General features: G+C 60.6%; 1 protein-coding gene and 1 long non-coding RNA gene across 5 annotated transcripts in view; one reads left to right on the top strand and one right to left on the bottom strand.

Moving 5' to 3' along the window:
- The first annotated feature begins 10,958 nt into the window (after nucleotides 1–10,958).
- The window catches only part of RIPOR2 (RHO family interacting cell polarization regulator 2), a 54,084-nt gene continuing 38,272 nt past the window's right edge, over nucleotides 10,959–26,770 (top strand). Inside the window, exon 1 of one of the 4 annotated variants that reach the window (XM_059674236.1) lies at nucleotides 10,959–11,257. In XM_059674236.1, the coding sequence (XP_059530219.1) occupies nucleotides 11,197–11,257 (61 nt within the window). In that variant the 5' untranslated portion in view covers nucleotides 10,959–11,196. Of the gene's footprint in view, nucleotides 11,258–23,553; nucleotides 23,789–26,770 lie in introns of those variants that run through there. The other 3 variants (XM_059674237.1, XM_059674239.1, XM_059674238.1) reach the window with 3 other exon arrangements.
- LOC132220297 (uncharacterized) lies at nucleotides 14,608–21,486 on the bottom strand. The gene is made up of 3 exons (XR_009449758.1): nucleotides 21,425–21,486; nucleotides 17,090–17,202; nucleotides 14,608–15,000 (listed from the first exon to the last, which is right to left on the bottom strand). It is a non-coding gene; the product is annotated as an uncharacterized LOC132220297 (long non-coding RNA).

Here is a 26,770-nt window from a genome sequence, read left to right as displayed (position 1 = left end):
AAATACTGTGGCTTCGGGCCACTTCCCATCACACCCAGGCGGCTGAGGCCCAGGGCCGCCCAGAGCCAGTTCCACCCAACTCTGCTTCAGCGACACCAGGACGGCGGCCCCCCCTCGCTCCCTGACCTCGGGCTGAGGGCAATGAGGCGCCAGCGTGCTCCGTGGGGAGCTGAGCACCGGCTACGGACCGGGAGGGGCCCCTGAGCCTACGGACCAGACCGGGAGGGCCCGAGCCTACGGACCGGGAGGGCCCCTGAGCCTACGGACCAGACCGGGAGGGCCCCTGAGCCTACGGACTGGGGGGGGCCCCTGAGCCTACGGACCGGGGGGGCCCCTGAGCCTACGGACCGGGAGGGCCCCTGAGCCTACGGACCAGACCGGGAGGGCCCCTGAGCCTACGGACTGGGGGGGGGCCCTGAGCCTACGGACCGGGGGGGGCCCCTGAGCCTACGGACCGGACCGGGAGGGCCCCTGAGCCTACGGACCAGACCGGGAGGGCCCCTGAGCCTACGGACTGGGGGGGGCCCCTGAGCCTACGGACCGGTAGGGCCCCTGAGCCTACGGACCAGACCGGGAGGGCCCCTGAGCCTACGGACTGGGGGGGGCCCCTGAGCCTACGGACCGGGGGGGCCCCTGAGCCTACGGACCGGGAGGGCCCCTGAGCCTACGGACCGGACCAGGAGGGCCCCTGAGCCTACGGACCAGACCGGGAGGGCCCCTGAGCCTACGGACCGGGGGGGGGGGGGGCCTGAGCCTACGGACCAGGGAGGGGCCCCTGAGCCTACGGACCGGGAGGGCCCCTGAGCCTACGGACGGGGGGGTAGGGGGGGGCCTGAGCCTACGGACCGGGGGGGGGCCCCTGAGCCGACGGACCGGGAGGGCCCCTGAGCCTACGGACGGGGGGGTAGGGGGGGGCCTGAGCCTACGGACCGGGGGGGGGGCCCCTGAGCCGACGGACCGGGAGCGCCCCTGAGCCGAGGCAGCCAGTGCGCTGCTGCCTCTTCACTGGAGAACCCAGGGGCCCCGCGGGGAGGGACCTGGAAAATACTTGTTTGGGGAGGCAGCTGGGAGCTCGGGCACAGAACGCAGTCGGAAAGCCTTCTCCAGGGATCAAGTTCTTTGTAGCCTGCGGTTCTCAGCGAACGCTATGGCCTTTCGTCCCCTGGGGGAGAGCAGAGCCAGGCCCAGGGAGAGGAATCCCGAGCATTCCAGACCCGCCCTGGGCCTGTGTCTCAGACCGAGGTGGGGAGAGGATCCCTCTGGGAAGAGAGGGAGTGAATGTGCTCATTCAGGGCCGGAGGCCGGTTCCCACCAGCTCACGCTGCCTCTCTGCTCCCACCTACAGCCTCCCCCCTTCCCAGCCCAGCTCCAGCGCCAGGGGGCGCCTCTGCGGTGTGGGGACAGGGACCTGGCTGGGGGAACAGACCCAGGAGTCCGAGCGTGGAGCCGCCCTGACTCCATGACACCCCTGCCCGCATCCCGCCCGTGCCCACCGGTGGTGCCCGTGGGCGTCGACAGGCGGAGAGTTCTGGAGCGTTCTGTGCCCACCACCCTCTTCCACCCTTCACCCTACAGGTGTGAGGGCCACCAGCTTCCCTAATTCACAACCCACAGAGGCACCGCAGTTCTACAGCAGGAAAAGAAAGAAAAGCCACAGCATGGCCCTGTGCTCACCTCAGAGAAGCACACAGCTCTATTTCCTAAATGCACTCACACACAAATGCGTACCTTTGCCGGGCCTGGGTGGCTCAGTGGGTGGGGGTCGGCCTATGAACCAGGAGGTCAGGGTTCCATTTCCCAGTCAGGGCACATGCTCAGGTGGTGAGCTCGATCCCCAGTAGGGGGCGTGCAGGAAGCAGCCGACCCATGATTCTTTCTCAGCACTGATGTTTCTACCTCTCCCTTCCTCTCTGAAATCAATAAAAATATATTTTTAAATGAAATAAATAAAAATGCGTATCTCTGCAAAACATTATGTTGTCGGCACGTTGAAGATGCCCAGGTGTCCTGCCCGTGCTCGCTCGTGGTGACACGTGGGAGGGCAAGGTCTGAGGAAGGATGCCCACTTCCATGGCTCAGCGCCTGCGGCTCCTCAGGATAAACGAGGACGCGCTCCACTTCCTCTACGAACTTCGGAATCTGGCAGCTGATGGGTCATTCTGAATAAATCCCGTGTCTATTGGACTATCTGCAGCTTCTCAGAGGCTCTGGGCTCAGCAATGCTTGGGAGTACGGAGCATTCGACTGACGGTGTGTATTCCCAGCCGCTCGCATGACAGGGTGCGCAATAAGTGCTGGGTGGGTGGGTGGGTGGATGGATGGATGGATGGATGGATGGATGGAAGGGTGGATGTATGGGGAATGGATGGATCAAAGGGATGGATGGACGATGGATGGATCAATGGGATGTATGGGGAATGGATGGGTGGGTGGGTGGATGAATGGATGGATGGATGAATGGGATGGGTGGATGGATGGATGGATGGATGGATGGATGGATGGATGGATCAAAGGGATGGATGGATGAATGATGGATGGATGAATGGGATGGATGGATGACGTATGGATGGATGGGTCAATGGGATGGATGGATGGAACAATAGGATGGATGATGGATGGATGGATGGGTCAATGGGATGGATGGAACAATAGGATGGATGATGGATGGGTGGATCAATGGGATGGTTGGATGGATGGGTCAATGGGATGGGTGGATGGATGATGGATGGATCAATGGGATGGATGGATCAATGGGAAGGATGGACGATGGATGGATGGATGGATGGATGGATGGATGGATGAATGGGATGGATGGATGACGTATGGATGGATGGGTCAATGGGATGGATGGAACAATAGGATGGATGATGGATGGGTGGATCAATGGGATGGTTGGATGGATGGATGGATGGATGGATCAAAGGGATGGATGGATGGATCAAAGGGATGGATGGATGAATGATGGATGGATGAATGGGATGGATGGATGACGTATGGATGGATGGGTCAATGGGATGGATGGATGGAACAATAGGCTGGATGATGGATGGATGGATGGGTCAATGGGATGGTTGGATGGATCAATGGGATGGATGATGGATGGATGGATGGGTCAATGGGATGGATGGATGGATGATGGATGGATGGATGGATGGATGGATCAGTGGGATGGATGGATGGAACAATAGGATGGATGATGGATGGAGGATGGGTCAATGGGATGGATAGATGGATGGATGGATGGATTGATGGATGGGTCAATGGGATGGATGGATGGAACAATAGGATGGATGATGGATGGAGGATGGGTCAGTGGGATGGATAGATGGATGGATGGATGGATGCATGTATGATGGATGGAAAGAATAATAGAAGAGGGGAGAGTGACAGAGAGTTGAAGACAGAAATAACAGCCGTGAGGACATGCTGGCCAGGTGGTGGAGCATTTACTACTCTGCCCTTCACCTCGCTACCTGCCCAGCCAACCACCTCAGTTGTTGTTTCCTCCTTCTGTAGGTTTCTCATGTTATGTTCTCACATGTTGTGCAAAACACTACAACCGAGTACAGAACGTGTGGTCATCCTATTTCTGCATCCTCTGTTGCTTCATCGCGTTTCAAAAGCAGCGTGAGCTTCGCATCCGTTCATGCCGCGGGAGGCAGGGGTGTGGCAATGCCGCGGGAGGCAGGGGTGTGGCAATGCCGCAGGCTCATCATTCACCAGAGTTATCTCTGGACCCAGAGGAAGGTGAGGGCGGGCCGCTGCCGGGCGGTTATCTCCACCACAAGTTCCGTTCCCAGCGCCACCTTATCCCGGCCAGGAGCAAGAAAAGGGAACTAGACGTGCAGCTGAGGCCGGGCAGCCTGTGGCGTAGGGACCAGTACAGATCTCCTCCCGTAAATGCAAGAAGCAAGATCTGAACGTTCCTTTTAACCCAACTTTCCTAATGTTCCCGCCATGACATGTCCCTATCCCTGCGTTTCTTGTCTCTATTCAGCGTCTTTACACGGTTTTCACTTTAGTGCATGAGCGAGAGGACGGAGCCAGGAGCGGCAGCCAGGGGCGGGGCGGCGGGGCGGCAGCCGGCAGCCTGCGGAGAGCAGCATCACGCCGCACGCACAGTGTGGCCCTTCCTGCCCAGCTTCCCGGGGGTCCTTTCCCAGAGGCCTCCTCCGTGTCAGAGGAGCTGGGTGACTTCTGCTCCGGTCGTTGGCGATCCATCATGGAAAGACCCCTGCTGGCCCTGGCCGGTGTGGCTCAGTGGATAGGGCATCGGCCCGTGGACCACAGGGTCCCGGGTTCGATTCTGGTCAAGGGCACGTACTTCGATTGCAGGCTCCTCCCCGGCCGGGGCCCTGGTCAGGGCACGTGCAGGAAGCAATCAATTACCGTGTTTCTCTCACATCGATGTTTCTCTCTGTCCCCCCTCTCCCTCCCACTCCCTAAACATCCGTGGAGAGACACCCTCGGGTGAGGATTCACAACAACAAGGACAGACGCCGGCTCAGCGGCCACACGCCTGGGCAGGCTGAGCGCTCCCCTGAGAAACGTCTGTGCGCCTCGCTCCCCGGGCCGGGGGCTGCGGTGAGGGCAACGCGGTCCTTCCAGACCTAGAAACCGAATCGGCCTGGTGAGGGCGGGCGGCTCTTCCACGAGGGGCGAGGGGCGGCGGATGAAGCTCAGGTGGAGCAGAGCTCGCGCCCGCCCTCAGGGCTCCGCGTGGGTGGGCACCTTCTGACGTCCCAGCACCCAGGGGACTCGCCCCAGAAAAGCTGGGAGTCGCCCCTCATCCATTCAGCGAAGGTCTGGGGGCCGCTGGTCCCGTCGGGCTGCAAGGCCGTTCCTCCCGCTGCCCTAGGATCTGTGAGTCTAAAATCAATGCGTTTTTGTTTGTTTGTTTGTTGTGGGCTTTTTAAAAAATGTTTTCATTGATTTCAGAGAGGAAGGGAGAGAGAAAGAGAGAGAAACATCAATGATGAGAACGCCCCACACTGGGGATCAAGCCTGCAACCCGGGCCTGTGCCCTGACCGGGAATCAAGCCCTGACCTCCTGGTTCTTAGGTGGATGCTCAAGCCCTGGGCCACAGCTCAGAGCTAAAACCGGTCAGCTTTACGCAGAGCCCTCAGGTCCGACGCCTGGGCTGTGCTCCGGGAGACCGAGGAGGCGGCACGGGAAAGAAAAGGTCTGCGAAGTCAGCCCGCCTGCCTCGCCCGCCCGTCCCCTTCCATACAGTGGGACGTCACACCGAACCCCCTGCTTCCCTCACACGACTCAGGAGCGACACGCACGCCTCCCCGTCCCAGGAGGAACATGGCTTATTGGCATCCACGTCAGCATCACCAGGAGACCAGGGGATCCCAGGGCTGTGCAGAGCTAACGTGGGGCCCAAGCTCTCCTGAGAGCAGGATAGACTTCTGGGGAAGGGGGGAGGGGGAGGGGGGAAGGGGAGGGGGAGGGGAGAGGGGGAGGGACCTTGCTTTAGGGACAGGCCTCCCCGCGCAGGCTGCGCTGGTCCACGCAGCACCGGGACAGAACGCTGACCGTCAGGTCGTGTCTGTCTCCCTGGCCACCCACTGCCTTTGCATGAAGCTCTCACTCAAAAGCACCAGGTTAACGGAACTCCACTGGGCGCCCTGCACAGCACCCGCCCCAAACCAGCGCCCAGGGCACCTGTACCATTGCCCAGAGAACACCCGCACCCCAGCGGGAGGGGAGGGGGGGCAGGCAGCTGGGTGCCACTGCAGGTCTCGCCTGAGGTCACATCTGGGCTAGGGAGGGAGTAGGCCTGCCCCTCCCCCACTCCCTCACCCCACCCTCACGCAACACCCAATGCCTCCCCTTTGTCCTTGTTTGAAACACTGGGTGAAATTTCCTCAGAACGGAATTCACCCATCATCCTAACATTCCTCCACTGCCACCCCTTCCCCAGCCCAGCAGTCCCGCCTCCTGGCCTCTGGCTGCCCAGCTTCTCATCCTGGGGATAGGGAGGCCCTGCCCGTCACCCCACGGGTGTCCATCGCATTGGAAGGTGGAAACCCACGGATTAGATGGAGGGAAGTGGACATTTTTTAAAAATTTTTTTTTTGCCCTAGCCGACTTGGCTCAGTAGATAGAGCGTAGGCCTATGGACTGAAGGGTCCCAGGTTCGATTCTGATCAGGGCACAGGCCTGGGTTGTGGGCTCGATCCCCAGTGGGGGGTGTGCAGGAGGCAGCCCCTCAATGATCCTCTCATCATTGATGTTCTTATCTCTCCCTCTCCCTTCCTCTCTGAAATCAATAAAAAAAATACATTTTTAAAAAATATTTTTATTGATTTCAGAGAGGAAGGGAGAGGGAGAGACAGAAACATCAGTGATGAGAGAGAATCATGGACTGGCTGCCTCCTGCACGCCCCACACTGGGGATGGAGCCCACAACCCTGGCATGTGTCCTGATCGGAATCGACCCCGGGACCCCTTTGGTCCCAGACTGATGCTCTATCCACTGAGCCACACCCACTAGAAACAACCTTTAAACCCTTCGACCTCAGGGTAGTTTTGTGAGGCTCGGGCTCGGGGTTTGGTCCGGTGTTGGCAGGGCCGCTGCTCTCGGCTCACCTCCCACCTGAGGCCCCCGTGCCTTCTCCTTCTCGCTTCTCCCCCGGCAGCCCCCCTCCCCCCCCCCGCCCACGGGGGACCACGCCCTTGTTTATGAGCCTGTGGTCTCAGAGAGGATGGGCGGCCTTAGCCTGTTATCGCGCCCAATATAGCTCTAGGAAGAGAAGGGCTTGTTTTGAAGAGGTGAGCGGGCGGGGCTGGCGGGCGTGTGCAGCGACGGGAACCCACAGGTTGCTGTCAGGGCCCCTGGGCCGGAGGGAACTCGGAGACAAATGGGCGGGAGCAGGAGGAGGGCGAGGGGAGGGGAGGGGGCCTGGCCCTCAACACAGACCCTCGGTGTCCTGACCCCCCTGCAGCTCGGCCCACATGATGGGGGACAGACATTGGAAATGGGCCGCTGGGCAGGAATGTCAGAGGAGAAACACCGTGCAGACGGCCTCATCAGAAACGCGGCAGGGAGACCTTCAGGTGCAATGAGAGGGCCCTGGGCAGTAACGTGAGCCAAAAAACAGACAAGATCATGGGCAAAGGCACTTGCATAACTAAATACAAACGCGTGAATGCAGAAGCGTGACTGTATCTGTGCTCCAACTCCCCCGTCTTACCTCAGTGACCCGGCACGAAGGGATGCGGGTAAAGCTGTGTCCATGGCGCCCGAACGTGAAGACGGAATTGACACGGCAGCAGAGAGGCCAGAGGGCGGGACTCCCGGTGAGGATTCCATTTCACGGGTTCTGAGTCGGATTCAAACACTTCCGTCCAAGAGCTGGGAAGTCGCAAAGCCAGGACGGAAACTTCCTTCTGTCAAATCTCGGAGCCAGTCCCTCTTATGCCAACAAAGTCACCATCCCGGCCGGCGTGGCTCAGCGGTTGAGCGTCGACCTGTGAACCAGAAGGTCACGGTTCGATTCCAGGTCAGGGCACAGGCCCGGGTTGCGGGCTCGATCCCCCGTGTGGGGCGTGCAGGAGGCAGCCGGTCAATGATTCTCTCTCATCACTGATGCTTCTATCGCTCTCTCCCTCTCCCTTCCTCTCTGAAATCAATAAAAACAATGTTTATTTTTAAAGAAGAGACAGACTATTCTGTCCTGTAGGCCGCCCAGCACCTGCCGTAAGCGACCCTGAGCGTGGCTCCCACAGCCAGAGGGACCCATACACCGGGGCGGGGGGCACGAGGGCTGTCCCACAAGGTGGCACCCCCTCTCTGCGACGTGGAGATGGGCCACCATTAGGCATTCTGACCCGCAGGCCCCGCAGCTGGGTCGCGGCGTCTGCGAATTCCACCGGCAGAGTTACCCGAAGATGACATTATTTCTGGTTCTGCGAGGGGTGTTTTGGGCCTTCTGTTTCTTTCTTGATTCCAACCACTCCGCATGGTTCCGATTCCTCTCTCCCACTGGGTTCTCCTTTCTGCGCTGGACCTTTTTTACCCCCAATTACTTCACGTTCTTTTCCTTCTGAGAAGCAGTAACGGACGCCTCCTGTTTCAGCCACGGGGGGCATGGAAGCGGCTGCGTCAGGGACTGGGTCGTGTTGAACAGTGAAAACCAACACAGTGTGTCACCGCCTGGTGTGAGGACTCAGGTGACAGCGATCAGCTCCTTATTTATTCGTGGTGAACGTTTCTGCATGGTTTGCTGTTTATATATATATAAAAAAAAAATCACCGCCCAGCTGGTGTGGCTCAGTGGATAGAGCGTCGGCCTGTGGACTGAAGGGTCCCGGGTGCGATTCCTGGTCAGGGCACAGGCCCGGGTTGTGGGCTCGATCCCCAGTGGGGGCGTGCAGGAGGCTACTGATCCACGATTCTCTCTCCTCACTGGTGTTTCTCTCTCTCTTCCCCTCTCCCTTCCTCTCTGAAACCAATAAAAATAAATTTTTTTAAAAATTGCCATCTGTGAAGTGCTGGGAGGAGGAAATGTGAGCCACCGTGAGCCGTCATCCCCAGGGCACCCGCTTCACCACTTTCTGTGTCCGCGTCTGGAGAATCGCCTAACAGAGCCCCCAAACCAGGAGGCGCCAGTAACAGACATTCGTTCCTTCAGGCCTGCAGGCCGGCGGCCAAGGCCAGGGTGTCCGCAGGCCTGGCTCCTTCTGACTTATCTATTTATCTTAAGTACATTCTCATTGACTTCAGAGAAGAAGGGAGAGGGAGAGAGAAACATCCATGAGGAGAGAGAATCATGATCGGCTGCCTCCTGCAGGCCCCCCACTGGGGATCCACCCACAACCCGGGCCTGTGCCCTGACTGGGAATCGAACCCTGACCTCCTGGTTCCTAGGTCGATGCTCATCCCCCGAGCCACACGGGCGGGGCGGGCCGGGCTGGTTCCTTCTGGGGTGGAGAAAGGGGCGTGTCCCCTGACTCACCCGGTGTCAGCTGGTGGCGGGTCGTCCCTGGTGGGCCTTCATCTTGTCCTGGCCTCGTCCCTGCATCCACATCTCCCCTTCACTTAAGGACGAGTCACACTGGGTTAGGAGCTCCCCACCCCTGCCCCCCCCCCAGCCCAAGGATGACCTCATCTCCACCAGTCACATCAGCAGTGGCCGCATTTCCAAACGAGGTCACGTTCCGAGGTCCCGGGTTCGGACTTCCACACAGGCCCGGGAGTTCAACAATTCGGCCGTCACAGGTTTCAATACTGTGTTCGCCCGGCCGGCGTGGTTCAGTGGCTGAGTGTGGCCTAGGAACCAGGAGGTCAGGGTTCAATTCCCCGTCAGGGCACAGGCCCGGGTTGCAGGCTCGATCCACAGTGGGGGGCCTGCAGGAGGCAGCTGATCGATGATTTCTCTCACCATTGATGTCTCTCTCCCTCCCTCTCTGAAATCAATAAATATATATTTTAAAAAGGAATGCAGTAGCGTCCCCGCTGACCTTCATGGAGGGAGAGGTCCCGGGTTCTCTTAGCACCGAGAGGCTCTTCACACGCACTCGATGCACGGAGCTGCCACCACGCCCCTCTCCGAACGCCCCAAACCCAGGACACGGACAGCCGCACGCTGGGCACGCAGTGTGGGGGCAGCCACGCTGGAGGACAGGGCGAGGTTCTTACAAAACTACACACTCTCGCCCGACGATCCAGCCACCGTGCTCCGCGGTGCCGACCCGAAGGACCTGAACTCTCAGGTTCACACAGGAGCCGGCACGGGGGTGTTGGCAGCAGCTTCGTTCACCATTGCCGGAAGCCACCAGCTGTCCTTCCGTGGGCGGATGGGTCAATACACGGCGCCCGTCCGGACCAGGGACACGAGGAGGGACGGGGCCGAGACGACACGGAGGAGACTCAGACGCCCGTTACCAAGCGCAGGAGGCCCGCCCGCAGGCGGCACCGACCGGCTCCAGCTCCACGGCGCCCGGGAAAGGCGGAGCGGGGAGACGGTGCCGAGGCCGGCGGTGGCCAGGGCTTGGGGGAGACACACGGCCGAGCACCTGCTTTCAGGGCAACAGAACTACTTCGCCTGATGCGATCATGGTGGCTACAGGACATCACACGACTGTCAACCCACAGAACCTACACCACTGGGAGCAAACCCTACGCTGAGCGACGGCCCCGGGTGAGGCGTGCTGGGGGCCCGGTGGTGATCGCCCACGTGCCCCGACGGGGGTGCTGGCGGGGGGAGGCCCCTGTGCGGGGCAGGCGGCACCTGGGGATCGCTCCGTGCGGCTGAGCCTAAACCTGCTCTACAAGGACGTCTATGAAAATATGCCCACTCATCGCAGCAACTACAAAGCTCCAGACGTGAGCCCCTCGGTCGGAGCTCCCACCCGCCTCTCCATCCGCGTTGTCCGAGCTCCTGACCCCCCGAGAGGTGTCCCCGCCGCACAGGGCCTGGGAACCCCCGGATGAAGCTGCAGGACCCCTCGGAGATTTGGGCTTGAACAGCCACCCAGCACTCGGCACTCGGGGCGTCGGCTACGGTGGTGCCACTGCCCACGCTCCCCCCCACACTGGGGGCGGCTCCTCTCGGGGAGCGGCCTGTTGGGTCCCATCGTCTCCTTTAGCCGGAGAGTCTGCAGCATCAGACTGGGCCAGGGCTGTGGCATGGACGCTGCTTGACCCAAACCAGTTATGTATGTGCCGGCCACCGGTCTCCCTGCCCCAGGAACAGCCTGGCTGCGTGCGAAGCCTGGTGTCAGCGTGGCACAGTCTGGAAAGACGTGGGCACAGGAAAAGGGCCCCAGTCGCCTCGTGCGGGGGAAGCCGGTCCCTCCGGGCGCCGGCGGCTTCGGCAGATAAACCGTCCCTGCCGCCAGGACAGGGGACACGGGAGCCCCTCTCTCATCACCGCCCACTGGGTCCCGACCCCCATGGGACGACGTGAAAGCTGTGGCTCCGACAGGGAGCGGGCTCCGGGCAGCCCCCCTCCAGAAAGTTCCCGCCTCTCGGGGGCTGGGAAGGCCCCGCCTGGGATGCAGGCTCCCGAGGGCTCCCAGGGGGCCCTGCACACGCTGAGGCTGCCTCCCCGGCGGAGGCGGAAGCTGCCCTCCCCGGGGCTTAGGCAACGGGAAGGAAGCCGCGCAGGGCACAGCAGCTGGGGCGCCAGGGCTGCAGCTGCCACCGCCGCTGGCTCTGCCACTGGGCGCGACCACCCTCCAGGATGCAATCTCGGGACCCCGGGGAGTTCTTGGGCGACGAGGAGGAGGACATTTTCGGGGAAGGTAAGCGCGTCTTTCCGGCAGGAGCCATCTGACCGGCTGGAACTCCTGCCCGGGCTGGGCAGGGGCCTGGGACCTGGGTGCATCCGGACGGACAGCGGGTGGCGTGGTGGCACCGATCCGTCCAGGCGCCTGAGGAAGGAGAGGCAGAGTCGGGGCAGGGCAGGGGCAGAGTTCCGCATGGACTTTGCTTTGGGTCATGACTACACGGTGTTGAGTTTAGCTCGGAAAATAGAACTCACTCTCCCCTCCTCCTCCTCTGCGCTGTGGGAGCTCACAGCAGGGCTGCCAGGGGCAGGTACACGCGGGGACCAGGGGGTTCTCCGGGGAACCCTCCACTCTGACCTGCAGGCCCGCAGCTCCCCTTTGATCTTTCCGTCACTCTTCCTCGGACCCCAACTCTCCCTGCCTCGCCCTCTCTCCCTCCCAGGCAGGATCTGTGGCCGGGACACCACCCACCCACCCACCCACCCGCCCGCCCGCCGGCACCGTGGGCTTCCCTTCCTATGTCCCTGCTCCCCTCAGGCCGCCGGGGAGCGGGGTGTGGCCCTTGGGGTGATTTTAAGCGCTAACTGGTCATCACAGCCGTGGGCTTTAAATGCTGCCTGGCAGCGGGCCCAGGCCGGGCTCCCTGGAGCTGTCTGGGCTCAGGCTCAGGCTCAGGGACCTCACACACAGGTGTTTTCCCTAGAACCACGTCTAGTGCTTTTTCAGAAACTCTATCGTGGCTTCTGTCAGGAGCACCAGCACCTGGGGTCTTCCCCTCTGGGCAGTCCCCGCAGGGAGTCCAGGCCCCTGAACGCGTCTCAGACCCTCTCGCCACCGAGTCGTGCAAGGTGTCACCGCGATCAGCCTTTGCTGGGCGTCTGACTTTCCGTTGTGCTGTTCTGGCCTCAGAAATCCGTGAATCCGGGTGTGGGTTCTGATCACAGGGAGCGTCAGCGAGTCAGGAACACCCCCGCCTCCGGCTGTGGCCGGCTCTCCTGCTGCCGACGCCGGCGACCCGTCTCCCTGCGGCCAGACCTCCGGGTCCGTTGTTCCCCTCGGAGGTGTTTCCCCTTCGGGGCTTAAAACCAAACGGCCCACAGGCAGGACCTAAGCCGAGGTCCGGCACTTCCTTCCCCAAAGGGGTTTCGGGGTTACGTCCAGCGACAGCGCCAACAGGCGCCACCTACAGACGGACGCGCGCACTGCGGGCTGTGTGCGCCCCACCCAGCCCCAAGAGGTCAGATGGCAGCAAGGAGCCCTGGGAGCCTGGAGTGTTTCCTCTCTCTCTCTCCCCTGCCTGAGCGTTCATGGGCATCAGACAAGATTCAGATCCAATTTCTCCTTCTGCCTCGCAGGACCTACGCGGCCTGAGCCTCGCATTTAACTTGCCGCACCTCAGTGTCCCCCGTGGGCTCGGGACAGCCGTTCCCTACTGGGGGGTAGAGACCTTTCCAAGCAGATCCCTCCCAGGGCCCTGCTGCTCCCTCCCGTGCCCGCGCTTCCTGCTGCCCAGGCCATGCTCTCGCTGAGCTCACCTCCAAGGACGAGGAGACTCCCTGCAAGGCCCACACCGGCGCCTGTGCTTTCGGTTCCCAGAGCCCGTCGCACCTTCGCTGGTTGTGTGGGAGCTTGTCCGGGGGTGAGCAGGGCGGGCGGGCGGGGGCACTGCCTGGGCGCGGCCACCTCCTTGGCTCTGTGCCTCCCAGCAGGTTCCTCACCCTCGCTGCGCCTCGGTTTACTCGCTCAGAAAACAGCCTCACAGGCATGCGGGCCAGCCGGTGTCAGGGAACGTGCTTTGCCTCGCTCGCGGCAAGCACTCAAAAGGTGCGCATTCTGCCCGGCCGGCGGCTCAGGGGTTGAGCGTCGACCTACGAACCAGGAGGTCACAGTTCCATTCCTGGTTGGGGCACAGGCCCGGGTTGTGGGCTCCATCCCCACTGGGGGGCGTGCAGGAGGCAGCTGATCCATGATTCTCTCTCATCATGGATGTCTCTCTCTCTATCTCTATCTCTCTCCCTTCCTCTATGAAATCAATAAAAAATAGTTTTAAAAGAAATACAAATTCCTATCACATATTCATAACAACGGCTTTCTAGAGCAGGTGGGAGTGGCATAGAAAGGGATTCGGCAGAGTTTTCTCTTACGTCTGGGTAACCGAGCCTATTCCAGACGGGACTCGGTTCCAGAACTGGGGTTTAGAGGCAGCTTTCGGAGGCCACTGGGGCCAGCAGCCCTGAGGGGGTCAGGAGCCTGGGTCCCAGCGCCGCCCCTGCTGCTGCCTGGCGTGGGCCCTCCCACCCGTCTTCCCCCCAGAGAGGAAGGGAGAGGGAGGGAGAGAGACAGAAACACCAATGATGAGAATCATGGATCAGCTGCCTCCTGCACACCCCACACAGGGGACTGAGCCTGCAACCCGGGCCTGTGCCCTGACCGGGAATCGAACCCAGGACCCTTCAGTCCGCAGGCTGACGCTCTATCCACTGAGCCACGCAGCTGGGCAGGGGCCTCATTCCTCACCTACAGCACAGGGTTGAGGACAGATCCTCTAAGATCTTGTGCTGACTCCGCCTTCTCTTCCTGAGTCCTCCCCCCACATCGGACTGCACCTCCCAGGAGCTCCCACCGGCCTAGGTGAGCTCCCGCCGGCCTAGGTGAGCTCCCGCCGGCCTAGGTGAGCTCCCACGGGCCTAGGTGAGTTCGGGCCGGTCTAGGTGAGCTCCCACGGGCCTAGGTGAGCTCCCACAGCCTGCGGCTCTGAGCCGCCTGGGAGTATAAGAGGCTGTGGGCACAGAGTTTCCTCCACACAAAGGAAGATAAACACCCAGGAGCCTGTTGCCAAGGCAACCCTGTGTCCTTGGAGTGGACACAGTCTTAAAGGACTCCCCCCCGAAGGGACTCGGATGGAGAATGCAGGTCCTTTTGGTTCAAAGTGAAAACAAATTCATTTCCATGTACAAACCACGTGAAGATCTGGGGAGGGGGCAAGTGCGTCGAGCTCACAAATACCTATTTTTAACGGCCTCTCCGAGGTCCTGTCAGTGCCCCTGCTGTGTTCTGTGGTTAAAGAACATGTTCAGGGACACAGAACGGAGAGGCCGTGGGTGTGGCTCCGCTCTGGTGTGGGAGGAGGTGCCTGTGGTTAGAGAGAAGCTGTGATGCACCTGCCCCCAGAAGCCCAATGTTTACCCTCTCTCTCTCTCTCTCTCTCTCTCTCTCTCTCTCTCTCACACACACACACACACACACACACACACACACACACACAGAGGTTTGCTTTCTAAACAGCAGCACCACCGAGCCGGTTAGAAGATGGTTACTATCAGGTAGACTGTTCCTTTTTAAGAATTTAATATGTTTCTACTGATTTCAGAGAGGAAGGGAGAGGGAGAGGGAACTTGAATGATGAGGGAGAATCATCGGCTGCCTCCTGCACGCCCCCCCCCCCCCGGGGATCGAGCCCCCAACCCGGGCAGGTGCCCTGGACCGGGAACCCCACCGTGACCTCCCGGTTCTTAGGTCAACACTCAACCGCTGAGCCGCGCCGGCGGGCTGGGTGAACCGCTCTTTCTGGGGGAAGCACTTGCTGTGATCACCAGGGAACCGGGAAACCAGTCGAGTGGAGTCAGGGGAGCCTTTCTCGTTGTGGTTTCCAACTCATCCAGTTCAAGGGCCGTCATCTGGCTTCTCTCTGTGCCGTCCTGACAGCCGCCTGGCAGATGTCAGTTGTCCTAGCGGGCGGATAATGACAGCAGTGACAACTGTACCAACAACGATGGTGATCATCACCATCAGAGGAAAGAGCAGTGTCAGGCGCAGCGCAGGAATTGGCTGGCTGCCTCCTGCACGCCCCCTCCTGGGGATCCAGCCCGCAACCTGGGCCAGTGCCCTGGACCGGGAATCAAACCGTGACCTCCCGGTTCATAGGTGGACACTCAACCACGGCGCCGCCGGCCAGGGCCTCCTTCTCCCCTCTCAGCCTGGCGAGGGCGAGTGGCATCCAGTAAACAGCGCCAGCCGATCAATGATGCTCTGATCATCGATGTTTCTCCCTCTCCCTTCTTCTTGGAAACCAATAAAAACACACGTTTTTAAAGAGAGAAGGAAGTAAGAGCAGGTTAAATTAAGATCATGGACAAAACCCACACGTCCTGACAGTTCAGGCTGGTTAGGCACAGCCTCCAGGGCAGGCCGAGCGCCACAGGCTGCGTTTATATCCTCCGATGACGGCTGCTTAGCTGTGTCGTTCCCTTCCCAGGCCCGTCGCTGGGCTGGACCCAAGTATCGGACGGGAGGAGGGGCGGGACGCTGCTTGCTCTTTCTTTCACGTTTGCCAAGGTGCCTGGGAACCAGCCCGCCCCACATTCCTGGACAAAAGCTGCGGTTGGCAGTCGTCCCTCTGTGCTCTTTGTCGTGGGGTCTGGGAGCAGACACAGAGCCCCCCCTTCCCCTCCCCTCCACCCCCGCCTCGCTTCCCCCTGCAGTAATTGGTGCCTCAGGGCCTCAGACTGGGATTCAGGCTGGGATTCCTGCAAAGCAGTCCCTTCCACGCGTCTAGGCCTCCTCTGTCTGGTGCCAAAGAGCCGGTGTCATTCCAGAGGCACAAACTAAAATAGCACATGGCACACAGCTCCGCAGGCTCCGCGCCGCGTCCACCGTGACCTCACGGTGACCTGCTGAGATCAGCCAGGGCGGAACCGGCCCCCACATCCCAAATAAAACCTTTTCGCTGCTCATCCGGGTCTCCACGAGCAGCCAGCACCGTCTTTTTAGCGACGGGACACGGCCCTGAGCGCATGGTCCACGGGACGGGAAGTGGGAGCGTGTGCCTGCCCACGGCACGAGGCAAAACCATCTTCTTAAGGAAGAAGACACGTCGCTGTTATGACTAAAACGGGGACGCGCTGGCACTCTGCCCTTCCTCCGACGGGAGCCACTTGGCGTTCACGAGGCACCGTCCCCACCAGCGAGGAATGGTGTCTCCGCCTGTGGCGGAGGCTCGCCTCCTCGCGTGTTGTCGGGCGGCTAGATGCTGCCTGTGGATGTGTGCCAAGCAGCTGTGATGTTCAGCAAAGATCTTTACAACCCAGTTGATTTCAGAAGAGAATTTAAAGATGGAAAAGCTATTGGCTGAGTCCGCGGGAAGTGACTGTCTCAAGTTCCAAAAGAAAAGCAGAGCCCTGGCTGGTGCGGCTCACTGGGTAGAGCACCGGCCCTCAGACTGAGGGGGCCCAGGCTGGATTCCAGTCCAGGGCATGGACCAGGGCTGCAGACTCAATTCCCAGCCCTGGTTGGGGCATGTGCAGGAGGCAACCAATCGATGTGTTTCTCTCTCTCTTCCTTCCCCCCTCCCCCGCTTTCCTTCCACTCTCTAAAAATCAATGGAGCCCTAGCTGGCTTGGCTCAGTGGATAGAACATGGGCCTGCGAATGAAGGGTCCCGGGTTCGATTTCGGTCAAGGGCACAGGCCCGGGTTGCAGGCTCGATGCCCAGTGGGGGGCGTGCAGGAGGCGGCTGACCCGTGATTCCCTCTCATCACTGATGTTCCTCTCTCCCTCTCCCTTCCTCTCTGAAACCAATAAAAATATATTTAAAACATAAACTGTCCACTCAGTGTCAGCAGTAACGAGCCAGGAAGCAGGAGAAAGTGACTTTCGGGTCAGACACTGCGTCCGGACGTGCAGCTGCACGGACGTTTTGTTCTCTGCAGATTGCCACTCAGGACGCGGAGCGCGAGGAGAGCCGAACGCACTTGGGGGCGGGGGGGTCTTCCTATTTATAGAAGGAATTTGAAGAGCTGTGCGTCAGGGAGTCTGATATGCAGCTATGGCTTGGGGGAGGCGTTCCTACCTCTCAGATAAATCACAGGCCTGGACGTCGGAAACTGTTCTCCTTCAGTAGCTGGTGTCACGCTGGAGGGCGCCAAGGATGCCTGTGGGGTGGGGCTAATCCCATTAGCGTCTCTAAAAACGAAAGAATAAATTAGAAATTCAAATCTCAATATAACGCTTTTCCAGAAGGTGCTATTTGGAATGGCCTGCACTCCACAGCCCGAGGGAAAACGGGGTGCTCGCTCTGCAGACAGCTCCCAGAGAGGGCCAGGCCCGCTTCCGCTGGGCTGCTAGGCTACGTACTTTGCCACAGAAGTCCGAGAGCCACCACCGTTTTTACTGTAAATCTTGGGTGTTCATCACCCAGACTTCCAAACGGGGGAGGGGAGGGGGGGCATAGCAAAGAGCAAAATATTTGGACTCAAAAGACCTAGTTCAACTTGCTGGTAGTTCTTTCAGAAGCTTCACTTTCCATCTGCCCCATGGAGGCAATGGTTACAATGCACATGAGGATGGGGTGACGGTAACAGTGATGATGATGGTGGTGGTGACCGTGAGGATGGTGATGGTGGTGATCGAGACAATGATGATGGTGATGGTGATGGTGATGATGATGATGATTATAATAGTGATGATGGTGATGAGGATGACAATAATAATAATGGTGATGATGGTGATGATGATAACGGTGATGGTGATAATGGTGATGAAGAGGACGGTGATGTGATGAAGAGGATGACTGTGGTGACGGTCATCTCCCTGACAAGTCCCTATGAGGTTAAAGGGGAGAATGTATGAGATGGTGGAAACGATGAAGGGGTGACTATATAGGTGTCGGTTATTACTTAACGGTGATGTGCTCAGCGTCCCAGCCTCCCGTGTCTGCACAATCCCCTCTTCTACTCCCGGCCTGTGATTAACAAAGACGTGGCTGACAAGAGCAGAGCTCCTGAGCCTGCTCCGTGCAACGCTCTCCTGAGAGCGCGGAGGTGCGCCCGGCCATGAATTCACAAGCCTGGCTGCCACCTGATCTCCTCCGTGTGACCCAGGCAGGTCTCAGAACAGCCCATCGCTTGGCAAGAGAACGCACGGGATTTCCCACCCGTTTCTCACTGCTCCCACCGTCTGTCTCCCCTGAGAATTCTCTGAGTTAAAGGGTAATTCTGGCTACGGCAGTTTTCTTCTGGAGAGTCCCCTGGGCTTGGTCGGGAATGCTGGGGGTGAAGAATTAGATCGTTAACAGGATCTGTAACAACACAGAACCCTACTTCCTGGGTCAATATTTACCGACAGTAAACACTCCGCAGTTACTGTTTAAATGTTTCTCGTTTTAAGATAACTCCCACTGAAATTTGAATGTTATATATGTTACAGCATTTAGGACAGTAATTAATAATTAAGATTTTAAATGAAACCTTGGCAGTGTCCCCTCTAGTGGTATTTGTTTTGAGTTCCATGGCATGCATGTGTATGTATGTGTGTGTGTGTATGTATGTGTGTGTGTGTGTGTGTGTGTGTGTGTGTGTATATATATATATATATATATATATTGATTTTGGAGAGGAAGGGAGAGGGAGAGATAGAAACATCAATGATGAGAGTGAATCATTGATCAGCTGCCTCCTGCATGCAACCCAGGCATGTGCCCTAACTGGGAATTGAACCCTGACTTCCTGGCTCCTAAGCTGATGCTCAACCACTGAGCCACGGGGGAGAATGTTCCAGAAAGGGCCAGGGAACCGGCGTGGTCGCGGTGTGATGTGAGCGCGCAGAGAGGGAGGAGCCGAGAGCCCAGAGGTTCTGGCTGGAAGGATCTGGGTTCTGCTCCGTGGGCGTCACGGGTGGGTGTGGAGCAAAGTGACAGGATTTGATTTGCTTTTAAAGAGAACATTCTGACTGTTGCCTTGGAAATAAAGAGGAGGCATAAGAGGCAAGAGAGGGAGTCCTGCCCAGCCAGGACCCAGGAACCAAGAGGTCACGGTTCGATTCCCGTCAGGGCACAGGCCTGGGTTGCGGGCTCCATCCCCAGTGGGGGGCGTGCAGGAGGCAGCTGATCAATGATTCTCATCATTGATATTTCTTTCTCCCTCTCCCTTCCTCTCTGAAATCAATAAAAATAAAAAATAAAAAGCAGGGAGGCCAGTGAGGAGTCGTCTGGGATAGTCCAGAGCGAGTGGTGGGACTCACAGGCCTGATACTGACTGGAGCCTGCTGCAGGGACAGGCGTGGGGGTGGGGCGGAGTGGGGCGCCGGGGCCTCGGGAGGCCAGCTGGGGACAGTGAGCTCGCAGTGCGGCTATAAATAGTGGGCGATCCAGGAGGTCCCCTGCCAAGTGCCCAGAGCAGTCGCATTCAGGAAGTGTCTGGTGAAATGGTGATGTGAAAGTGGCATATACCCAAGTGAAAACCATTCACAGATTTAACTCCAGCTCACGGGGACTGGGCTGTACAACCTACACGGGCTGTCCGTGGAGCCGGGAGTTCAAGAATGCAGTGCAAACTGCTCGCAAACACGGAAGGGGCAGTGAAGGGGGGCTGGGTAACCCCGGCGGGCTTCCCGGAGGAGGCGTGTCCACGGCTCCCCATCCCCACCCGGCCTCCTGCACGCGACGCTGTGCCCTCCGAGTTAACCTGCTTGCACGTCTCGCCCTTTTGCTCCCAGGACGTACAGCCATGGGCTCTCAGCCGGAAGAACGTTTGGTGTCTCCTCCCCATAGAAGGCAGGCAGGGTGTCGATCCCTTTGCTAAACTCCCTCCGCTTTTCCCTTCCCCAGGAGACGCATCAGCCTCCCTCAGTCACAGGTTCACGCAACAGTCAAGAAGTAGCAGCCGGCGCGTTGCTCTCATTTTAAGTCGAATCCCCCAACGACGTCTTCAGTCACTTCCCTTCATTCTAATCCCAGGGGTGGCGGGGGGGGGATGGCTCTTCCTGGGAGTGTCTCGGGTCCCCAAAAACCATGGAAAGGACACATTCACCCACCAGTCACTCTGCGAACCCTGAAACAGCCCAACAGTTGCATCCCCCCAGGCGCGTGAGTTGAACGTGAGTCTTTGCTGACAAGGGGCCAGTGTGCGCGGAGAAGGGTCGGCCTGTCTGTGAACTGGGATCTGAAACGCGGACACGCGGCCCACAGCTGTTGAACGTGACTCCCTCCTTGAGGACAGCGCCATTCTGACTCGCACGCGGCTCCCCGCCCCCCCCCCCCCGGGGGCTCCCAGCAGGTGGTTGGCTTATCTTCCTCCAGGAGCCCCTGGAGGGTCAGGGAGAGCCACCGCCATCTGCCCAGGCCTGTCTCCGCCTCTTCCTGCTGCCGATAAGGAAACGAGGCAGGATTCAGGGAAAGATCTGGAACGGGGCTGCTCTCTTTCGAGATTTGCTTAAACCAAAGCCCTTGCCTTCGTTGCTGTGGCTGTGAAACGTTCGCCTCCGGCGGCCTCAGCCCTAACACCTATTTTGGACGTGACCGGAGATGACACTTGGGAGGAGGGGGAGTAATGTATTCACTGTCAACGTGGTGACCCCGCAGCCGCCCTGCCTGCGGCTGATTTCGGAGGGTAATGGTGCCCGGTCCGGTCACAGCCCCTCTCTAGCTGATGAGGAGAGTGTGTGAGCAGACAGGGGCCTGCTCCTGAAGAGGCCTGGGGGCCGAGCCAGCGGTGGGCAGGGTCAGATTCCCACTCTCACCTCCGCTCCTGCAGCAGCCAGGCTTGGCTTGAACAGGACTGACAGCTCAGGGCTGGCCTTGCCGGGAGCCCAGCTCTGTGGAACCTCACTTCTGTGCCAGAGGGTGGGGGTGGGGGTGGGGTCTGGGTGTCTAACTCCTTCCAGGGCGATGTCACCCACGTCCTAAATCAGAAAACCAAAAGGATGAAGGGAGGAGGATGGCTGGTCGGCGCGGCAATCGGAGAACGAGGGGATGTGAGCAGGCGGACGGCGGAAGCGCCCACGGGGACAGGACTGGCGTCTCAGAACGGCCCGCACAGAGCAGGGTCACCGGGTACAGGGGGCGTTTCCACATCAGGGCGTGGAGCTGCTGTGCACTCGGGAGTTAAGCATCAGAGCCGTGAAAAGAGACGGCCTGGCGACGGCCAGGACGAGGCCCCACACCCACAGGAAGCTCTGCCCCTCGGCCGCCCTTCGGGCGAATTGGGGTGGCGTTCACTAGCACTGACCGGCGGGCGGGCCCCATCGGCTCCCCACCCCAACACCGGCTTTTAAAACGCCCGAGAGAAGAGCGTCCGCCTCAGCTGTGGCAGGAAACCCCGGCCGGTGCCGCTGAAGCTCAAACACTGTTCATGCCGCAGAAACCATCACAGTCCCCGCAGCGCCCACGGGCCTCTGCCACGACACCCACCTCTTGTCCAGCGCCGTCCCCGCCTCCCGGCTCCGCGAGTGTGCCTCGGCTCTCCTGCCACCTGAGTTGAAAGAATAGCTTGTTGAATGAACGTGTTTTCAATTCCCACTGACACGCGGGCAGCGGGGGAGGCGCCACCTGTGCGAACTGTGTCTGTGGGAGGCCCGTTCCCCTCCGCGCGTCGGAGCCCCGTGAAGCCTCCCCCAGCGGGGTCTCTAAGGTTCACCCCGGCGCCCCGCAAGCTTCTGGCATCATTTCCCGGGTCGGACGAGGGTCCAAGGCCTCAGCCTCAGCCTCTGAGAGCTGATCAGTGAGGCGGGAAGAGCAGGCGCCTGTTTCGGCAACAGGAGGGACCAGGAGGGAAGGGCAGGCATCTAACCGAGAGGAGCGGGGGAGGAGGTAGCCACCCGGGAGCCGGGGGCCGGGAGCCGGGAGCCGGGGCTTCTGTGGACACACAGGGCCATTGAGAGGAGACATTTGAACGAAGATAGTCCTGGGGCAGACTCTTTTTTTTTTTCTTCAATATGTATTTATTGGTTTCAGAGAGGAAGGGAGAGGGAGAGAAACATCAATGATGAGAGAGAATCATGGATCAGCTGCCTCCTGCACGCTCCCCACTGGGGTTGGAGCCTGCAACCCGGGCCTGTGCCCAACTGGGAATCGAACCCGTGACCTCCTGGCTCACAGGTCAGCGCTCAACCCCTGAGCCAGCCGGCCAGGCTGGAGTGGACCCTTCTTTTGGTTCTGTGACCTTGGGGTCGCCACTTCGCTTCTCTGGGGTTTGGGCCAGACGATCGGGAAAGACTGTGTTGTGTGCTGGTTGTGTCGAGCTGTGCTGCCTGGCCCCTCCCACAGGCGTGCACCTGACCTCTGGGGAGGGTCAGTGCTAGAACTATGGGGTCCCCGTCACCAGCAGACCCCACAGCCAGGAGCCTCCCGTCCAACGAGGGAAGCGGCCCTGTGCTGGGCCTTCACTGCCCGTATCCCGCCTGCTCCACTCCCTCCCTGAGGGGGCAGGTCGAGGGGCATCGAGGTGACTGTACCCCCTCCTCCCCTCTGAGCTTCCGTCCCAAATCCAGGGTGCCAGTGAGGAGACCTGAAGGCGGGAGCCACCAGCCGCTCCGGCTCCCTCAGTCCCCTGGCCTCTGGCTCAGTATGTACCACCCTGCCCTCCACATTCACCCCAAGCCTCAACTAGACACCCGCAGGGGAGACGGGGTGAGGGTGGAACATACTGTGGTAAGAAGAGCATTGAGCCCTCACTGGTGTGGCTCAGTGGATAGGGGGACGGCCTGTGGACTGAAGGGTCCCGGGTTCGGTTCAGGTCAACGGCACATACCTCCGTCGCAGGCTCCTCCCTGGCCCGGGTCCTGGCCCGTGCAGGAGGCAACCAATCAATGTGTTTCTCTCACATCAATGTTTCCCTCTCTCTTCCACTCGCTCTAAAATCAATGGAAACATATCCTCGGGTGAGAATTAACAACAAAAGGGCCTTGCATTTTTAAATCTCCCCTGACTCTGAATAACAGCTTCACCGTGGTGATCAGGGGCAAGTTCCCTGGCCTCTCAGAGCATCAGTTTTCCTATCTGTGAAATGGGGACAGGAATACGAAAGGGGGTGTTGTCCATGAAGCACCTTGACTCATGTCCATGGCCGCCTGCCATCCGGCTTCTTCCTTCCCGGGGAGACCTGTAGGACATTCCCAACACCCGTCCTGCCCGGGGGTGCTGGCCTTGGCAAGGTGGGTGCTCTGGGCTGTCCCCCACACGCACCGCACACACATTTACACACACTCACAGTCACACACACAGGCCCCGCCCCCGCCGCCTGCACTGGGGGCCTGTCCTGGGCGGGTCTCCCTCCGCTCCCTGGGGTCCTCGCCGACACTCACCGGGCGCAGGCGCCTGAGCAGCCTCAAGCGAGCGGGGCGCCGGGATCGGCCCCACGGAGCCGCAGGCAGCGCTCACCTCCCCAGGCCTTGACCGCGCCGGGGCGCCGCTGCCCGCGCTCAGGCTCCCGCCCCGCGCGCCCCGCGCCCCACGCTCCGCCCCCGCGCGCCCGCCCCTTTCCGCGCTCCCGCCCCGCGCGCTCCCGCCTCCCACTCCCCGCGCTCCCGCCCCGCGCGCTCCCGCCTCCCACTCCCCGCGCTCCCGCCCCGCGCGCTGGCAGCTCCGCTCCGCCGGCCGCTCACCTTCACCGGGCGCAGCTGCACCGCGCGGCCCGCGCCGGGCGCCCTGGAGGGACCGCTTTCCCCGCGCCCGGGACGAGCGCCGTGTCTGCGAGCCGGGCGGGCTGTGCGGGGACCGAGCCGCCTGCCGCCGCCGGAGCGGGTCCCTGTCATGCGGAGGGGTCGCCCTCTCTAGGTACGTGCGCCTCCCCCGCGGGCTCTGGCTCCCGGACTCGCTCACAGCCGCGGGCAGCCGTGGGGACCTGGGCGTCCGGGGCTCCCGCACCCGCCGCGGGGCTCGGGGTCCGACCCTTCTCAGGGACACGACGCTGCTGCCAGGGAGGGGTGCGCTGACCGTCCTGAGGTGCGGGGGAATGGGGGGAATGGGGAGACCTGCGGTGCCCCAGGAAGTGGGGGGACCGGCGACACGTTGGTGAGGAGCCCGGGGCAGCTCCGGGTGGAAGACGCCCAGGACCCCAGCTCTGCGCCCTGGGCAGGGGGTGCAGGCGCCCTGGCGCCCGGCTCCGGGTGGAGGTCAGGGGTGGAGGGCTCTCGGTGCCTCTCCCCCGCGTGTCTGGACCCCAGAGTGGGGGTGGGGGTGGGGGTGGGGGCCCCCTCGGAGGAGGGGCGAGGAGAAGGCGCCGCTCCGATGCCCACCAGGGTCTGGAAAGGTGGGGGAGGGGTGATGCACCCGGGGTGAGAGCACCCCCAATTCCCAGGGCTGGGAGGGGTCAGGGGAGCTGTCACTGCGAGACCACACCCCCTCTCTGTCCCTGGGGGTGAGGGTGGCAGGGAGCAGGGAGCGTGCCTCATTTTATTATTATTATACATTTGTATTGATGTCAGAGAGGAAGGGGGAGGGAAAGAGAGACAGAAACACCAATGCTGAGAGAGGATCATGGGTCGGCTGCCTCCTGCACGCCCCCTACTGGGGATGAGCCCGCAACCCGGGCCTGTGCCCTGACCGGGAATCGAACCCTGACCTCCGGGCTCATAGGTCGACTCTCAACCACTGAGCCGCGGCCGGCAGGGGAGCGCCTCCTTTTAGAAGGGAGAGGGCGCTGTCTGGTGTTAGACCAGCGGGAGCCATCAGGTGCGGAGGGGGCAGCAGCCTTGCAGGTCCTGGATGGAGGGGGGGCTCCCTGGGGAGCAGGAGGGGGAGGGGAAAACGGAGAGAACCAGCTGATGAGCGGTGACGGGTGGGGCGCAGGGGGAGATGGGCAGCTGGGCTCTCCCTGCAGATCCCTATGCGCCTGGGAGACTGAGTGACAAGAATGGTCTCAGAAAACGCAGCCGGCTTTGCTCCCTGCTCCCTGCTCCTTGCTCCCTGCATCCGGCTCCCGCTCCCAGCCATGCAGCTCTAGGGGAGGCCGCCTGGCCCTCATGGGGGGGCGGGGGACTGGGGACAGGCTGAAGTTTAGGGCCCGCCCATCGTCGCCCCATTCCCAGAGAAACTGTACTCGGCGCTGTCCGTGGGGCTGGGCATCTGGTGTGGCATTCACCCCTGTGGTACCTGACACCCCATCATTTCTTCCTTTCTCTTTCCATCTCTCTCTCTCTCTCCCCCCTCCTGCCCCCACCCCGTATCCTCCTCACTGAGCTCCCCGCCTGCCCCCGTCCAGCCTTTTGGACCAGCCTCTGAGTTCGCCCCAGAACACCCACCCCCACCCCATTGCGTCTCCATCCCACTGGGCCTGGCCGCTGTCACAGGCAGGGGATGTCGGCCGGCCGGGACCCTGATGGGCCGGCAGCAGGAGGCTGCTCCCGGGGTTAGCTGGTCAGCAGCCGGGAGCTGGGGGCCCTGCTGCCGGAATAAGTTGCAGGGGTGTGTCCCCCGGGGAAACAGCTGCCCCAGGAAACGCCTCCCCCACCCCCACTTCCTCCAGCCCCGCCCCCTCCCCAGGCAGCCCTTTCCCCTCAGATCCTGCCAAGTCATGGCTGTCCCCCAGGAAGGCCGCGTGTCCGTCTGTCCGGAAGTCTGCTGCTCCCCAACATCTGAAAACCTAAACTACCCGAGGCTGTTCAGGGAAAACACGCCGTGTTTGTCGTTTTCAAAAGCCCCCAGTTGCTGTGGCTTCTCCCGCCCTCGACACTCCAGCGTGAGGCTTTGCTTTGCATATTTTATCTTCAGCATAAATACAAAGAAGCAGCAAGTTGCGGGGGGGGGCTGAGGGCACACACGAGGGTCTGGCACGGACTTCTGAGTCCTTGGACACAAACTGCAGACATGCTCTCCTTCCTCCGCCCGATGCGAAGTACAGTGATTTCCAGCCGAAAAGACCCGCCGCTTTCCAGGGTGCCTGGAGAGCCACGAGGCTGGGAGGGAGACAGCCTCCCCCCCCCCTCCCCAACAGAGGGAGGGAGAGGGAGAGAGAGAGAAACATCAGTGATGAGAGAGAGTCATGCATCAGCTGCCTCCTGCACGCCCCACACCAGGGATCGAGCCTGCAACCCGGCCTGTGCCCTGACCGGGAATGAACCGAGACCTCCTGGTTCCTAGGTCGACGCTCAACCACTGAGTCACGCCGGGCGGGCAAGGAGGCAGCCTTTATGTCCGTAGATCTCGGTATCTAAACTCACATCAAAATTCCTCTCTTGAGCCGTGAACCTTCCTCCCCACCCCCACCCTGGCCCCCCAATGACGGCCAGGCGGCCTCCTCTAAATCTCAGGTCACTCCATGGGAACATGCCCCCCTCCCCACCAGATACTAGCCAATGCCCAGTTCCCCTTGTAGCCGAGCCGCCTGTCTTATGCTTCGGTTTAATTCTTGATTCTTGGCTCCCCCGTTGTGTGGAGAGACAAAGGTAGCTGCGGAGGGTGACGCATACGCTGAACATGTGTTAAATGCTCGGCTCCGGCAGCCAACAGCCCCTCCGGTTGAAGAGTTTAAAAGCCAGCATTCCATTGTGCTGTCACTGCATTCGCTGGGTGTGTGTGGGCATTCGCTGGGTGTGGGAGGGAGAGGGGGTGAAAGCTGTCTTGTTTTCATTCCGAAAAGCAGCCAGACGTCTAAAAGCAGTTTCCTGCTCTTCTCGCAGCAAGTGGTGGAGGAAGGGAGCTGTCGTGTTCACGATGGTGCGCGGGGCAATGGCCAGCCTGCCTTGCTTTTTTAGAAAAATGTCTTTTATTGATTTCAGAGAGGAAGGGAGAGGGGGAGAGAGAAACATCAGTGATGAC

Source organism: Myotis daubentonii, chromosome 18 (genome assembly GCF_963259705.1).
Source record: "Myotis daubentonii chromosome 18, mMyoDau2.1, whole genome shotgun sequence".
Classification (NCBI taxonomy): Eukaryota; Metazoa; Chordata; class Mammalia; order Chiroptera; family Vespertilionidae; genus Myotis; species Myotis daubentonii.
Note: the sequence above shows the minus strand (reverse complement) of the source record. Positions and strands in the feature narration are given on the sequence as shown.